Raw genomic sequence first — 15,687 nt, 5'->3', positions numbered from 1 at the left:
ATTATTCTGTTGCATTTGCCACTTCCTTGGTGTGCATATTTATAATGCATGTGCATGCCTCACATGGTAGCTATATACTACATACTGTGCGTTGCTGTACTATATGTAACTACACCTTAACAAACATAATTGCTTGATGTTTCAAAAAAGCAGAAACTTGACATTGACCTAATTATTACAATTTAAAAGCTTTTTCAAGCCCATATATGACAAGCTCAGATATTCCAATATAATTTTTAGTTGTAATTACCACAGTGAACTCATCAAATGTATAGAAAATCCTGAATGTTAAGGTTTTAGGGTTTTATGGTGAATGAAATAAAATATAGAATGAAGTTTAAAAAAAAGGCATTTCCCTCTTACTGTCACACAGAACCCAATGCATCTTTTTTAGAGCCTTACCACATATATATAGTAAAGAGGGAACACTAGTTTCTTACTTCATTTGGAGACATATTCAGGTATGTGCTACTTCTTTACAGCTTTGCTTAAAACACTAAATTATTATTACTGCTACTACTATATGGGTTGTACTGTATTTCTTATGCAGGAACTTTGTGTCTGCTAGTCAAGAATAATGTTTCCATCTCTTGTTTATCTACAAATACTATCTACTTTCAGGCAAACACTGTCCTTTTTTTATGTCAGGGCACTTTATAGCATAATTCCCTTCAACAATTTTTTTTTTTTTTAATGAAACAGTGACAAAGATTTGTTGCAGAAAGATTTTAAATAAAGACTGATTTGTCTGCAAGCTCCATTCATGTGTTACTGTGGAAAGCTGTAGGGCCTAAACATTCTCATCCTGTAAAAAGTCACCAGCCATTTGTAGCTGGCTCATGGCTCAAGTAGGTAGTACATAGGACTGCCTTCCCTTCGGTTTTGGGCTTTCAGCTATGTCTCTTTTATGTTGTTTTTCAGGAATTATGCACGTCTCAGTAGTGAATCACTTTCCTTGGTTTGTTTTTATCTGTCTTCATTTGTGTGTATCTGCCTGCTAGTTCTGGTTAGAAAGAATTTAACCTCAGTAGTATGCATGGTGTTCAAGCTTGTTCCCTCCACTTTTAGCTCATATAATTCACCAAAGCCAGAGGGTGGACCTCTTTGTAGTCTTTTGTGAGTTTATCTAAGCTAGTGCAGTTTGAGGTCTGAAAAACTTTTCTATGTCACCACTTCGAGGAGGGCCTACTCATGCCTGCTGCAAGCTCTGGTGGTAGGATTCTGATCCTCCCTAAAGGAGAGAGAAAGTCTGCAACTCCTTCTTCTTCTTCTTCTTAAATTCTCTAATGAAATAACTTCCCAGGAACAAACTCTTGCACATGGAACAAGCAGTTTCCATCAGCAGCAAGAACTTTACATGAGGAACAGACTTTCAATGCCCTCTACAGGGCAAAAGTTAGTAGATATTATTGTGTAGTTTTTATCTTTATCATCAGTTTGCTTAACTCATGGCTAGGCTTCGCGAACAAAGATTTGGGGAGGGCTCTACCCATGTTTGTTGCAAGCACGTTGACTACTTCCTCATCAAAACTCCAGAAAATTTCTGATCATGTTTTCTGCCATCATCGGGAACAGGATAAGCTCTTCCCACTCATCAGGGAAAATCTAGCACCATGTCCCTTTCACAGAGCTAGCATAGGTTATTCATTTAGGCATTAAGTCCCTTCTCCTGTGCCATTATTAACAATATAAGCACTGTAAAAAGAATTAGAGGAGAAGAAATAAAACTGGAGAGTCTCTAACTGAAGTACAAATTACTATTATTATTATTATTTTTATTACTTTTATTATCAAAGAAAGCATGTTATGCTGTATTTTTGCTTTCATCTAACTATATTGATGACTGCATATTAACTGAACTCAGTAATTATGGTGATGTGCTTATGGTCGTAGTGACTAGATACTTTCTTCACCATCTGCACTCTTCCATAGACCAGCAAGCACCTGTTCTTCAAATGATCTCTTTATAGAACATGATTTCTGTTATGGCATCTGATTAAAGACTAACTATATAAAATGCAAGGAACTGACAGTCACCAAAGGAAGAGTGATAGGTGGAGCAGTGGAGCACTAACTGCTCCTGAGACCATGAAAGGGAGAAAATGAGGCTGTTCCTGGTGTGAAACCGAACAAGATGGATCAGCAGAAATTACCCTAGTCTAAGAGAATTTTGGGACTTTTTTTGTTTTTCAAATAAGAGGTTTGTTATGGAATGTTCAGTGACAGTGACACAGGAGAGGAAAGAAAAGGATTGAGGAGTAATGAGTGTGAAAAATAAGGGGTAAAAAAGCATAAAAGGGTCTGATTAGGACTAGTGCTTAATCACCACAGCTCATTCTGTATTATTAAATCTACTTTCTTTGCAAGTGCCCAACCTTTTCTGAATCTGTGTGAACCATTAGCCAACATCAGGTAGACTAGGAAACAACTAGACTAAGAGGTCTGTGTGACAGTTTTTGGAGGGAGAGAGGCCATTGGACTGGCTTCCAGTTGCTGGTCAGACCTATGTTTTCCATGTGTGCATGTAAATAGCTAGCAAAATGCAAGCTGAGAGGTAAGGGGCTGGCACCTGGAAGAGTGTGAAGTCTGAGCTGATGAATCTGGAGGCCTAAGGTCCAGAGCTGCATTTCAGATAGGCTTAAAGTCCTGGTTTTTGAGAGATCAGTGGTTGTTAACTTACAAATCAAGAAAGTGAGGGTCTTTAACCAGTGAACTCCAGACCTGATCAGCTGGAGGGCACAATCAGATTTGGATTGTCTGTTCTGCTTATGTGGGTTATGTGCTCTGCTTAAGTGGGTTCTGGCAAAGGTGTTGCTCTCTGCTGATGTGTATGTCTGGCCATGTTTTTACATATATACCTTAATGGGAATAATGCTCTGCCTTTCTCCTGATTGATGTTGGAGGCACAGAACCACAGCAGGGTCCCATCTATCAGCCTGGAATGAGAGGAATCCCCTGGTGTTGGAGACTACCATATTTGGCTCTGACAGACTGGGAAGAGTTCCTCCTGTGGATCCAAATTTCCCTGGATTTGGTTATCTGTAGGAGTCCCAGGTTTCCTCATCTGCAGTCTTAGTGCCAGCTGAGAATGCACAGGCAGTACAGAAAATCTGTTGTGATTTTAGTCACCAAGTGAACATGCAGTCTTGTGGATATTTTATGGTGCCTCAGAATTTCCACTTTTTCTTTAAAAACTCCTTTCACCTAGTGTGGCAGACATGCATTTCCAGTGTAACAACCTCCAAGTGAATTGATAGAAAATTTTACATTCCCTGAAGTAAAGAGATATTATCAGATTTACTCTGCTTAGATGAGTCCTCTTTTGCTGGTCACTTCAATAGCTATCAAAAGACCTTCAGCATTCCAGATCATCATTCTCAATAAAGGACTTGAAACATATGGCAAAAAAAAAAATAAAAATGCTTTGATGTGCAAAAATGTACCATAACTGATGGATATGTCACTGTTGACAAAAATGTACAGATTAACAATTCTAACCTTATATTTATCTGGGGTTTTACCCCCAGTATTTCGGAAAGCCTGATACTCTGGTATAGTAGAAGATAATCTGGCATCAGTAGTCGTTTACAGTCTTTTTAAGATTTCAAGATAGCTGCCTGTTCAGTACTGACATTTGTGGCTGTTATGTCTAGTTGCATCTTATCCAGCCTTTCCTAAAAGTCTAATTTTTTGCAGAGGACATGCTTTTTTTTTTTTTTTTAGAGATTACTTTAAGATTGCTCTGCTGAAGAATCTTGCAGAGCTTTGACATCTTAAATGTTCTGAATCCCACTGCTCAGAGAAGATCTTGTTATCACTTTATTTGATTTCCATACAAAATTCCCTCTGCAACCACTAGCCATTTTCAAACCTGCCTGAAGTGATGGTCAGTGCTTTCTTTGACAGATGCTTACATGAACATCACACTCTGGGACACTGAAAAGGAATTACTCAGCTCAGAAGAATTAATCCAGTTTTCATCAGTGACTAATTGCTGTTTGTTGTGTCATGGGTGTAAGGTCCTTTGTCCAGCATCTTTCTCCTTTCCTTCTCAAACTCACAAGGAGTTTTTACACAAAAATCTAGCTCCAGATATTGACCTCAGAAGAAAAGGAATGATTCATCCATATCAGGAGGACTTTGAGAACTTGTCAGACTTTGATTATTCTTTTTGTATTACAGTGTGCAACTTGGAATGAATTTAAAACAACTGCATCTGATTTTCACTTGGTGAGATAACAGCCAGGCAGTCTTGCATGTAAAACCTGTAGCTACCTTGAAACCATTTACTGGTTCATGTCAATTGCATGAACTTGACTAGTGTCAGTCCAAAATAAAATCTGAATTTCTCTTCTAAATTAGGAGTTTTAGGGCAATGTGTGTATAGAATGTTGTGCAATTTTCTCACTCTCTTTCTGTTTAGATACTCCTTCTTCCTGAAGTGGAGAGCACTGTAGCTAAGGATTCAAGATGTTTGCATTTGGGGTAAAGTGTATGCAATCTTAAAGCTCAGGTATCTACCCTGTGGTGGTTTCACTCTAGGCCTTCCTGGAGACCAACTTGTAACCAGGAAGGAACTAGAAAAGTGATCACGGAAGTATTCCATGCTATTCCTTTACGTAACTGGAGGTATAAATAAAGGCAGTGGGAGGGATCGCGTCCTCTTCCTCTCCAGCGAGGTTCGAGAATGGTGGGTCCCTGTTTCGGTTGGGCTTATCTGGAGCCGAGGCCTACAGTGACTGCCGTTATCCGCCACGCGTGAGGGGAGAGCCTTGGGCCGCGTCAGGTCAACCTGCCTGTTCGAAGGGAAGTGGTGAGATTTCTGCTAGTTTGCCTTCGGCGGCTGTTTGACTTGCTCGGTCCTTGCCCCTTTTTGTCTTTCTCCCTTTCCCTTTCCCCCCCCCCAGGTGTGTGGTATTCTCCTTTTGTGTATCTGTCTCATATGTAAAATATATATATATATATATTTGATATAGCTTTGGCTGCTTAGTTTTTTTTTTCCCTCTTTTCCCTCTCTGGGAGGCGGGTCCTTGTTGTCGAGTTTTGGGGGGACTTGGCGGGAAGCCAGCTCGAAACTTGTACACTTGTCACTTACTTTTGTCATGCTGTAAAACTGAAGTTCACATTATCAGTAATGTTGTCAGCTGTTTGTTTCTTACCGATAAGCAGCCTAGCACAGTATTACAGGATCAGTTTCTCATGCAGAAGCAGCATTTCATCAAACATCCTGATTCATACAATCTTTGAATTGTACAGAAAGAAACAAATTTTTCTTTCCATACTTGTCTTTGGGATTCTTTGATTCACCTTCTTGGTTGTTTTCAGTTGCTAGTTTATGATTAAGAGATATTTAAAAATATTGTCTCCATATATTTTGGGACTAAAGATGCCCTGAAAAGTCTTTCACTCCACAGATTAGATTTTCCAGTCCAGAAGCATTCTTCTTTGAAGAGTGCTGCGTGTTGGTGAGAGGGAAAGTTGGTATAAATTGTTTCCTCACACAGCATGAGAGAGAATGAGAGACTTTTTCTTTCCAGGAATAATCTAAGTGGTTATATATCAAACTGTTTTAGTCTGCATCCCTTGATCTTGCAGGCCCAGAATTCTCTCTATTTCCAGATTTTATTTGAATGAGCTTACACCCAAAGTCAGCATCCACATTTCAGCATGTTTGATCAGGTAGTTCAGGTGCCAGTGGGGATTTACTGTTATAATTAAATTTGTTTTGTGACTTTTTTTATAGCAGAGAAAAGTCTAGAGAAGGAGCAAATATTCAAGATATGTATTTGATATACTGTCTGCCTCAGTTTCTCTCCTTTTATATTGGAATTTTTAGACTACTTGTCTGTGTTCAAAAGTTCATTGGTTTTCTATTAGCTCAATTCATGTCCAGTTATCCACTGTGTCAGCTTTACTTTCTTCTCTACATTATTACATATAATTTCTTATATTCAGTTAATAAGTGATTTTTCAAGAGTGATTAGGGGTTTTGTCCCCTAATCAAGGGCATTAGTTCCTCAATTTAGACTCTTTCCAGAAAACACTCTGAGTATTTTCTTGGAGGGAGAGTGACTTTTTTACAGAGGCAGATGATGATAGGAAAAGGGGGAATGGTTTTAAATTAAAAGAAGGGAGATTTAGGTTGAATATTAGGAAGAAACTCTTTACTCAGAGGATAAAGAGGCACTGAAATGCTTTGCCCAGGGCAGGGATACCCCAAACCTGGGAATGTTCAAGGCAAGTTTGGACAGGGCTCTGAGTAACCTGATGTAGTAGGTGGCATCCCTGCCAAAGGCAGAGGGGTCAGAACTTGAACATCCTTTCCAACCCAATCCTTTCTATTATTTCTGTGATTATCAGTAAAATAGCCCATTTATGATATAAAGGCACTTTTTATAGATGAGGTTATTCTTAGAACTTGTTGCAAATTGTAAGATAGTTTTATACTGCAGTATGGTTTGTTTTTCCTCAAAACAGAAAGTTTACTTTTGATGATGAGGAAAAATCCTAAATTATTTGTTTACGTGTATTGCAAAGTCACTCAAGTGATTGTATTTCAACACAGACTATTTCCAATTGGATAAGTGTATATGAATGTACTGTAAGGTGGTTAAAAAGGCAGTATTTGCTTCGATTAGAGCTCATTAAGCTGACACATCATGATCTGGCATTCATCAGATTGTTACCAGTACTTAATGTTTGTAAGGGTACCAGAGGAGCTCCGTTCACGCTTTGAATGATAAATGCTGTCATTTAAGTTGATGAAATAACGTCACTTTTGAGAGAGCAGTACTTTAATTAGATGGAGACTGTGGGACTATATCTTCTACTTAGCATCAGCAGGGTACTGCTGAAAGCCATCCACATGGTGAAGGTGTGTATAGAGTAATTATTCTTCCAAATATATTGTTTGCATGGGCAAACCCTTCTCATCTCTCTTTCCTGAGAGTCCTGTTTAAATTTGGGATCAGTAGATTGAGAGGGGAAAGATGTACTCCAATCCTTTCATGACTGTGATGTACCTAGGGGGCAGTGTGATTTGAAGTGTCCCTTCTCAATCTTCTGTGATAGCATTGTCTTCACAGTGTTTGCAAAACCGGTTTTCCCTTGGTCTTCTGGCAGCTTTTGACACCTTCTGTACTTTCCATTCCCATTTCTATTGCATAGATTCAGTGAATGACTGCACTTAGTCATTAGTTAGTGCAATCATCCAAAATGGACTGTTGTTCCACATGTAGCAATACAGGACTCAAGATAAAATCTCCACCTAAGTCTTAGTTTCAAAGGGGATAATGCATGAGGGATAATGCCCATAATGTTTTATTATGGGGAGACGTATTGGGAACAAAAATCAACCAAGCTGAATCATCTCTGGTTCTAGCATTTGCTAGAGTCTTTCAAGGCTGTGTTTCTCAGCAATCCTCAGTTATTTCAAGAATCTAGGAACTGAGGAGCGGGTTTTCTGGTTCTGCTATGGGTTATCTGACAATTTTGTCCCACTGCCCATATTCTCTCCCAACCACATTCTTTTTCTAAGTTTCCTGTGACATTCCTTCCATCTTTCCTGGATTCTCAACTGCAATATATCTTTATATTAAATCCACCTTTTTTATTCTCATTGCTTCTGTTAGTCTTAGAGAAGGCTAAGGATTCAGGCCTAGAAGATTGACCTTCCCTGTGCTATCTTTTCCTTGACAAGGCTGAGGATTCATCTGATACTTTTACCATAGGCAGTCTTTTACTTTTGTGTCAGACAATACGCAAACTTGCCTCCCATTTTTATTTACACTTGGGTCTCTGGGATTTGGGCAAAGTTTTGACTCATGGATGGCATGCTTGTGTTTCCATACACAGTGGTTTTCTGTACGTATAGCAGAAGCTTTCAGAAAGATGTCACGTCTCTTCATCTAAAATTACCTTAGTGGCGTTTTCTGAGGAACATCTGTTACTGAAATTATGAGGACATCTAAATGAGTTCAATTTGTTTTCAGCAAGCACCTTCTTTCAGACATAAAGTTGCACTTAATAGAATGATTTTTCAGTCACTCTTCACATAACAAATTGTGACCCTTCTCCAAATATTTGGGATGTCTTATTGTGAGGATTTGCACATAAATAAAACATTTTAAAGAAAGACAAGACAAAATGAAATGTTTTTTTTGTGAAGGCTCACCCTTCTTTCTCTTTCCGTCTCCTTGGAATCCCTTAAATCTGAGAAATCTGGAGTTGAGGGCAACTGTGTTGGGTATGGGACAGGCATTTCTTCCTTGAACATATTAACAGTGTATGTTAGGCAGAGGTTGAAAGTAGAGGAGGAAATGGCTGAACGTGAATTCTGTTTAGGCAAATTTACTGATCTCAAATGATTATGGATACCCATTGTTTAAAATGAAAAGCTTATCTTGAATAACTTTTGTTCCTGGATGGTAGTTGTCTCTTCTGCTTATTCTCAGGTAACGTACCTAGAACTAGGAACCATTTGCAAGGACTTTTCCTGCATATTTTGTTTTAAACAGAATGGATAAATTATTTTTCTGATTCATGTGTGATTTGTGAGATATTTTAAGAGACCTGTTTTCAAGTTCTCAGATATAAGCAGTCAACTTATTTTGCAGGGGGAAAAAAGATGGAATAATAATAATAATAATAAAGAGAAATGACAATAAAATATTTTGATTGACTTCAGCACATCTATGGCAACAGAGTGAACAGTGTTCCTCTTGGGGCCAAAAAGTGAATTCTGCTTTGAAAGAAGATTTTCCCTGTGGGTAGAGCATGCATGCAGTCATTTGAACTGCATGCAGTCATTTGAACTGCAGGCTTTCAGATTTAGTTGTATGTAGAGCAAGCTTGCTCATACTGTAATTGGAAAATAAGAAAATCATGACAATGAGGTTGACCGGTGATGCTGAACTTTTTAAGATAATGAAAAAAAAAATCAAGGCTAACTGAGGAATAGAAAACTCATGACTGATTAAAGATGCTGTAAAATGGCAGATGGAATTCAATGTAAATAAATGTAGTGAGACACATAGAGGAGCAATCCTCTGCAACAATCAACTGTTATCAGTTCTATATAGTAATTTGTGTGTCATAATAGGTATTTAAAAGTACTAACCTCAATGCTTAGTAGCTACCAAAGAGGCACAGTCTTAGACATTATTAAGAAAAGCACCAAGAATAAAACAGAAATTACCATCTTGCATTGATTCAGCTCTGGCATGTGTTCAGTTGCTACACTGTCAAGCTGTACTTAGTGCTGCTCCAGTGGTATAAATAAATATGCATACATGCATACGCACCCCAAAACAGAAATTCCTGTTATGGTTGTCTGTTATAAGATGGAAAATAATCCTCTCCTTTGCTTAAAGTATCACACATTTGTCTTTTATTTCTATTTTTTCAGCCTGTCATAAAATGTATGTTTAATATAACAATGGCTTAAGATACTATGTTTTCAGTAACCTTTCTGCAAAGTTTTCATTAAATGTCACCTGTTTAACTCTAAACAAGCAAGGATTTATCTGACTAAGTACGCAAGGAAAAAAAGAAAAAATAAGAGCAAAAGAAGTTTTCACCCATTTCTACTCTTTTCTTCACTGACATTCCAAAACAGAAATTGCCTTTTTAAAGTTCCTTTGTTTTTTCCTTGGCTTCTGTGGAGTTCAGCTAGTTGTTGTAAATATGTAGGATTAAGCAATTTCAGATTTGTAAAGCAGCTTCTGCAGCTGTGTAAAAGCACTGCAAATACAAAACTTGGGAAAGTACAAAATTTGTGAAATGCTGGAAGAGAGTCCCTTCACTTCCTGCTGGCATGACATTGACATAAAAATTTGAAAAGAAATCTTTTGCAATGTGGACCAAGACAAAGATGCCAGTTGTTATTTCTTCCAGCGAATAGTTTGAATAAGAAAGATTTAGAATAGAATGAAGGATTTAGGATACAAGTTAAAGAAAGTAAGAAATACAGGTCAGAAAATTAATAAGGAAAAGGAAGCCTACAAAAGACTAGCTTTTTTTTCTCTATATTCAAATAGCTACTGAATAAATAGGAGCAACTTGCTAAAGTAGTTACTAGTTTCTTTCTCTAAACTACCTTGTTTGTACATCAGAGTCTAACACAGAAAGGTAAGGAATGGTGTAAAATGAGGTGTCATGTAATCATAATTTTGGAAGATGTACTAATGGTGTACAGGAAAGTATACCTAGTAATAGAAGAAAACTAATGGACAATCAAAAGTTTCCAAAGGTAATTAAATGGACAGTCTAAAAATTAAAATTTTCTAGGCAATGAATAATTTATAAAGTAAGTGAGTTTAAAAATTCAGATATCTTAACTGGATTCATTCTTTTGTATTTTGCAGAGTGAAGAGAAGGCATCAGTCAGTTTTCCATCACTTCTTAGCCATATGACCTCTCTTTTCTTAAATCATCCTGTAATTCCAATGACAACAAATGCAGAGTCAGGTGTCCCAGAGATGATAAATACGTTTTCTCCACTCATGTTGTCCATGCCTTGTGACATGCATATAGTCAATCTGAGGACAATCCAATCAAAGGTAAGGTCAAACCACTGCTTTTGTGAGCAAAAATATGATATAGCTTATTAATATAGACAAATAATTTATTCTTTGGAAGTAATTTATGGGGGTTTTATGTGATATGGTAAACTGCTATGTGATAACTATCTTTGTTAATTCTGCAAGAACTAAAGGCTTGTGTCGGAGTAATATGAAATGCTGGGGTTGTTTTTTCACAACATATGAATATGCATAGTGCAGTATTCTGTCTCCGGAGGGGGCACATTTCAACGTGTTCCCAAAGTTTAAGAGAGAACAGTTCATACACTTCAGCCTTTTCTGTATTAGAAGAATTAAATTTAAGATCATTAGACTTTGTTCTAAGTGTGTTTTTGATAAAGGTTATAGTTTTAAACTCAACTTGTATTGTTAAAGCACTTCTAAGCTTATTTACAAGACCTTGTTTAATTATTCTAATATCATCTTGTAATGCTTGGATCCTGTGAAACTATTCTCTGGTAGGTATACAAAAAAACCAAAACCAAAAACTCAAATAAAAAAAGCCTTTTCTGTACTCAATATTTTTTTCCTTGCAAAGGCAGGAAAGGCATGTAACTACCATAATTTAATTATCTGTTTCCTAAACTAAAGGAACTGGTTTTGCATCCTTCTTCTGGCAACTGTTCTATAAATTCTTTTCAGTTTTTCAACACCTTTTAAAATGTGAATCTGTTAACTTTATGCTGCATTGCATTGTCACTCACAAGTGCTGTTACCACAATGAAATCTCTTTTTTTATTCTGCCATACTTAGATAGTTACAAACTACTTGTCCCTTCTCCTTTAGAATCTCCATGGTGGCTGAGGTAAAACTACTCATCTATATTAATGTCAGATTATATTCCCTTTATCTGTTCTTTGTTGTAAGTCCTAATCCTCATTTTAAAACTTAAAGAATTTGTTTACTTTCTCATGCTTTGTCTGTTAAGTAGTTCAATCTCACATACACTCCTTCAGCTGTGACTGATTCTTATTTTGAATTTCAAAGTGGAATAACTTATACTTTGTGGGTCTTATACCTTTGAAAAGTTTGGAGAAAACCTTATATTGAATTAAGTCTTCACATGAAGTGATGTTTCACACTTCACTGTGAGGATTTTCATGTGAGGATTTGCTTCAACATATCAAGTTCAGGTGTAGACCTTCATGAACATGTTCCCTCTCCCTCTTTGAGGCCTAAACTTCCCCCCTCTTGTTTGTATCATCTGACTGTGAAACCTGTGAAAATAAAGGGTGGTTCTGTGTCTGCTTTTTTAGTTCAGTGTTGCTACTTGCAGGTGAATTCCATGATTTTATCTGAGCTATAGTGGCCCCACTATCCCAATTGGTATAAGGGTATTTAAGACTATGATCTCTTCCTTGTCTACAACTGTATATTTCACTGATTACTGATTGACAGCTCTTGAGCCTGCAGCTTCACTTTGTCCACCGCAAAGTGAACGTTTGCAGTAGTCATTGGAGAGGAGCACATCATTATAGGCACAGAACAGTCCTTCCCCACAGCAGAAAATGCTTTGCAAATAATTTTATAAATCTTTCCTCACTTTCTGCTTCCTTTCTTTATCTTCCAAGAATTTGAATGATAAGTATCATAATTCTGGCTAATTGACACAATGAATTTTTTTTCCAGAAATATGAACTTCTCCATTGCTTTAGCTGTTGGTTTTCCATAATCCATTACAGTTTCACATAAAAGGTTACCAAATTAAAATAAAATATTATTAAGATTTAAGGTAGAAATCAGAAAGAATATTGCTATTTATGTAAGGTATCTGATCTTGTTGTGGAAGAGTCCAATCTCTTATGAATTTAAAGAATTTTTTTAAGAGATCTCCAGTTAAGAAGTTTGACACAGATTTTACCTGGTGTAATAAACTGGGCCTCAAGATTTAAAACTGAGAACATTTGTCACTTTATACTAAATATAAATACATAATTTTGTCATGTTACCTTAAATTTTTGGATTTAAAAAGAGTTTAATTTTTTTTTCTTTCCATTCAAAATTTTAGCAGCATTGCCCTGGCATACTGCTTATGAGAAAACCTAGAAATTTTATTTTTTTTCTATCTAAAGGCCTAATGAGAGGATGCATTTCAATTCTCAGAGATCAAAATCAAATCAAACTTTGGCATCTCTTCCAAGAAAGCTAGTCAGAGATTTGATAGTGCAGTGGTCAGGATTTTTTTGCCATGTAACAGTACTGTGAAGTTTTACAAGGTTAAGGATGTTGTTATTTATTGAAAATTGAGGAATCGGTTACAGAGTTTTGTGCAGTGAGCATGGTTGTGTTTAGAAGCTGTATTTGATGTAAATTAAGTTCACCCTTGCTCGGACATTCCTTAGACTTGCATGCAATTAGTCTGATTTACCTAGAGATGATATAAGAACAGGTAAGTTAAAGTGCTGTGACTTAGTTTTACACCTGCTTTGAAAATGAGTTAGAAAAGCTTTATTTTTTTGCACATGGTTGCTATATGCATGATAAAAGGTTGAATACTATATCATAGATATAGTAAACCCTTTTTCTCAAGTTGTCATTAATTGTGTGTTACTTTTATGTTTTAAATCTTTTGAATCTTAAGATAATATTTAATTTTAAAAATTTGAGAGATTAACTATTCATGCTGTAATTTGAAATTCATACATGCATTTGTTATGCAGATTAGTAAAAGATAATAGAGGAAGCTTTGATACCCATTACTGGCTTGTCATTTTTAACGTTAATTTACCCCATAGGAAGTCAGGCTTTTTCAGTCTAAATTTTAATGTTTCACTAATCTGATGTTTAGGCAGACAGTATTATTTTGTGTTCATGAAATCTTCTCAAACTGAGTTTTAGTCATGATTTGTAAACTATGCCAAGTTTTTAACCATCAGTGTTTTACTAAAAAGGAGCTCATTTCAATTCCAAATACTGCTGAATCAATTTTTACCATTTTAAATGGGAAAATTAAAATCAGTAAGTTTATCAGTTTTTACCATTTTTTTATTGTTTGAATGAGTACTTAATACTACAAATTTGTCGCACTTTGAATCTGTGTCATGCTGGGTTTCAAAGAAGCTGGTTCAGGCTGATCCAAGAACTCCTTTATGAGAAGAAAACTATGTGGAAAGTCTGTTAGGATAAGACCTCTCATTTGGTACACCTTCAAGAACTAAAGCATGACAAAGTGTCTAGTGCTCACTGGCGTAGGTTTCTGAAGTACCAGAAATGAACTGAACTCATGGCAGAAGCTTTAGTGAAAAAGCACCAGTGCAAAAGCAAGTAAACCAGAAATAAGTAAGAGGATAACAGCCTGAAGAACTAGCATGGCTTTGGATAGTGGCTACATTAATGTTAAGACTTAGAATTCTTAAGGATCTTTTCCATACTGATCAATTCTATGATTCTATGAAGGGTATCTTGTGATGTACCACTCATGTGGTGTGAAGTTGGTTTACATGCAAGTTAATCTAAAATGTGAAGACTTTTTTTGCTGTTACTCCTGCTGTACAAGAGTGGTTTTCTACATTTTAGTGTAAATGAAAAAAGTTCTATCCAGTTCTAGGCTGTGACTCTGTTTTGACATATGAAAACAATACTCTGATTTGAGGCATTCTGTTCTGTGATTTGCCCTAAGTGGTGGTTTTATGATTTGATCCAAACTAGGATGTTGAGATTGAGTTACTCTTTGACGTCTGTTGAAGCTCAAGAACACTGAATATCTTATAGATAACCATAAAATTTATTTCATATTTGTATTTCAGTGTACAGTTTTCTGTACACCTTAAGCTGTGTTAGAGAGCAGCTTTGCAACATGAAAGTTTGTTCAACATAGTCACATTGAGTATTTAAATATGACTATTGTAGTTCACATGATTTCCATTTTGTTTTCAGTTTTGCCGTATAATTTTTGTGGAAAGCCAATTAATACGACTGTGATAACTGCACTTCAATTCTAAGTCTGTATAAGTGCAAGTACTGAGCTTTAACCTCAACAACATACATTTATATTCTGTAGTACATTGAATGTCTCAACTCTTTGCAGTTCAGTTCTTTCTGTGTTTAGTCTTATAAATTTCAAAAAAACCCATGAGGGTTGAATCTTGGCTGAACATTTTTTAAGGTATAAGTGGCTGTATCACTGTATGATAATGATAATTTTATGAGGTCTAAAATGTCTTTCTTACTTCTACTTTGTGAGTAATATTTTATCTTGTTTATTTGTAGGTAGATACCGAGCCATCTGATGAAGCTGCTCTGATTCTTCACAGGAAGGGATTTGACTGTAGATTTTCAAACAGAGACATGGGTCTGCTCTGTTCCACTACTCAGGGAAAGGTATGCTGATATTTTATGGGCAGCTTACCTTAGGAGTATTGCAGAAACACTGATGCTTTAGTCATATTGTAAGTGAAGGCTAGATATTTATTTCTCAAGAGTTATACTTTCAGGATAATGGTAGAATTTACCTTGAAAGCTGCTTTCCATTTGATGAAGTTGTGAATCTCCTGGTTTGTCGGAATAACCCTGTAACCATCAAGAAGTAAACCAGTTTTAATCTCATTAACTTCCTGTGAATGAGTATTTCTCAGATAATTTTTAATAGTCTTTTAGAACTTTATGAAGTAAAAGAAATCAAGTTACATATTCTAAAGTGTATCTTTTAAATATTACTAATATACCCACAGGTTATGTGACTATTGCTTTTTATAGCATGTTCTTTCTCTACCCATTCTCTCTTAAATGACCTACACCAATACAAATATCTAAGTATTTTAAGATTTTTATAGAATTGATGTGATGTGTAAAACTATGAAATATAAATAATTTTTTTCTGAAGGTTATAGATGGAATGGAAGGTAATTAATCTGTAGCAATTTTGTAATAAAATTTTAAAATAGATTTGGGATTTTCTTTAGGAAGAAGAGTAAATATTGTTTTAATAAGAAACAAGAAGATTTTTAATATTTCTAGTAGTTTTTAATGTATTCATTTAACTTCCTTTGAAATGTAGCAAGTGAATACTGCTTAAAAAGTTCTGAATTAGTATATAGTATTTGATTTATGGTACTTAAAAATATTCATAGTCTTTAGTGAGAGAATTACTATGCTGGTACCTGTAAGG

General features: G+C 36.0%; 1 protein-coding gene across 1 annotated transcript in view; it reads left to right on the top strand.

The window, feature by feature from the left end:
• Nucleotides 1-15,687, top strand: part of MAN2A1 (mannosidase alpha class 2A member 1) — a 111,437-nt gene that overhangs the window by 92,662 nt on the left and 3,088 nt on the right. Inside the window, exons 20-21 of the mRNA XM_027656847.1 lie at nt 10,365-10,559; nt 14,790-14,900. Coding sequence (XP_027512648.1) covers nt 10,365-10,559; nt 14,790-14,900 — 306 coding nt within the window. The remainder of the gene's footprint in view (nt 1-10,364; nt 10,560-14,789; nt 14,901-15,687) is intronic.

The sequence above is a fragment of the Corapipo altera genome, unplaced genomic scaffold (genome assembly GCF_003945725.1).
Source record: "Corapipo altera isolate COAL_440 unplaced genomic scaffold, ASM394572v1 61281, whole genome shotgun sequence".
In the NCBI taxonomy this organism is placed as follows: Eukaryota; Metazoa; Chordata; class Aves; order Passeriformes; family Pipridae; genus Corapipo; species Corapipo altera.
This window is presented reverse-complemented; position numbering and strand designations above follow the sequence as displayed.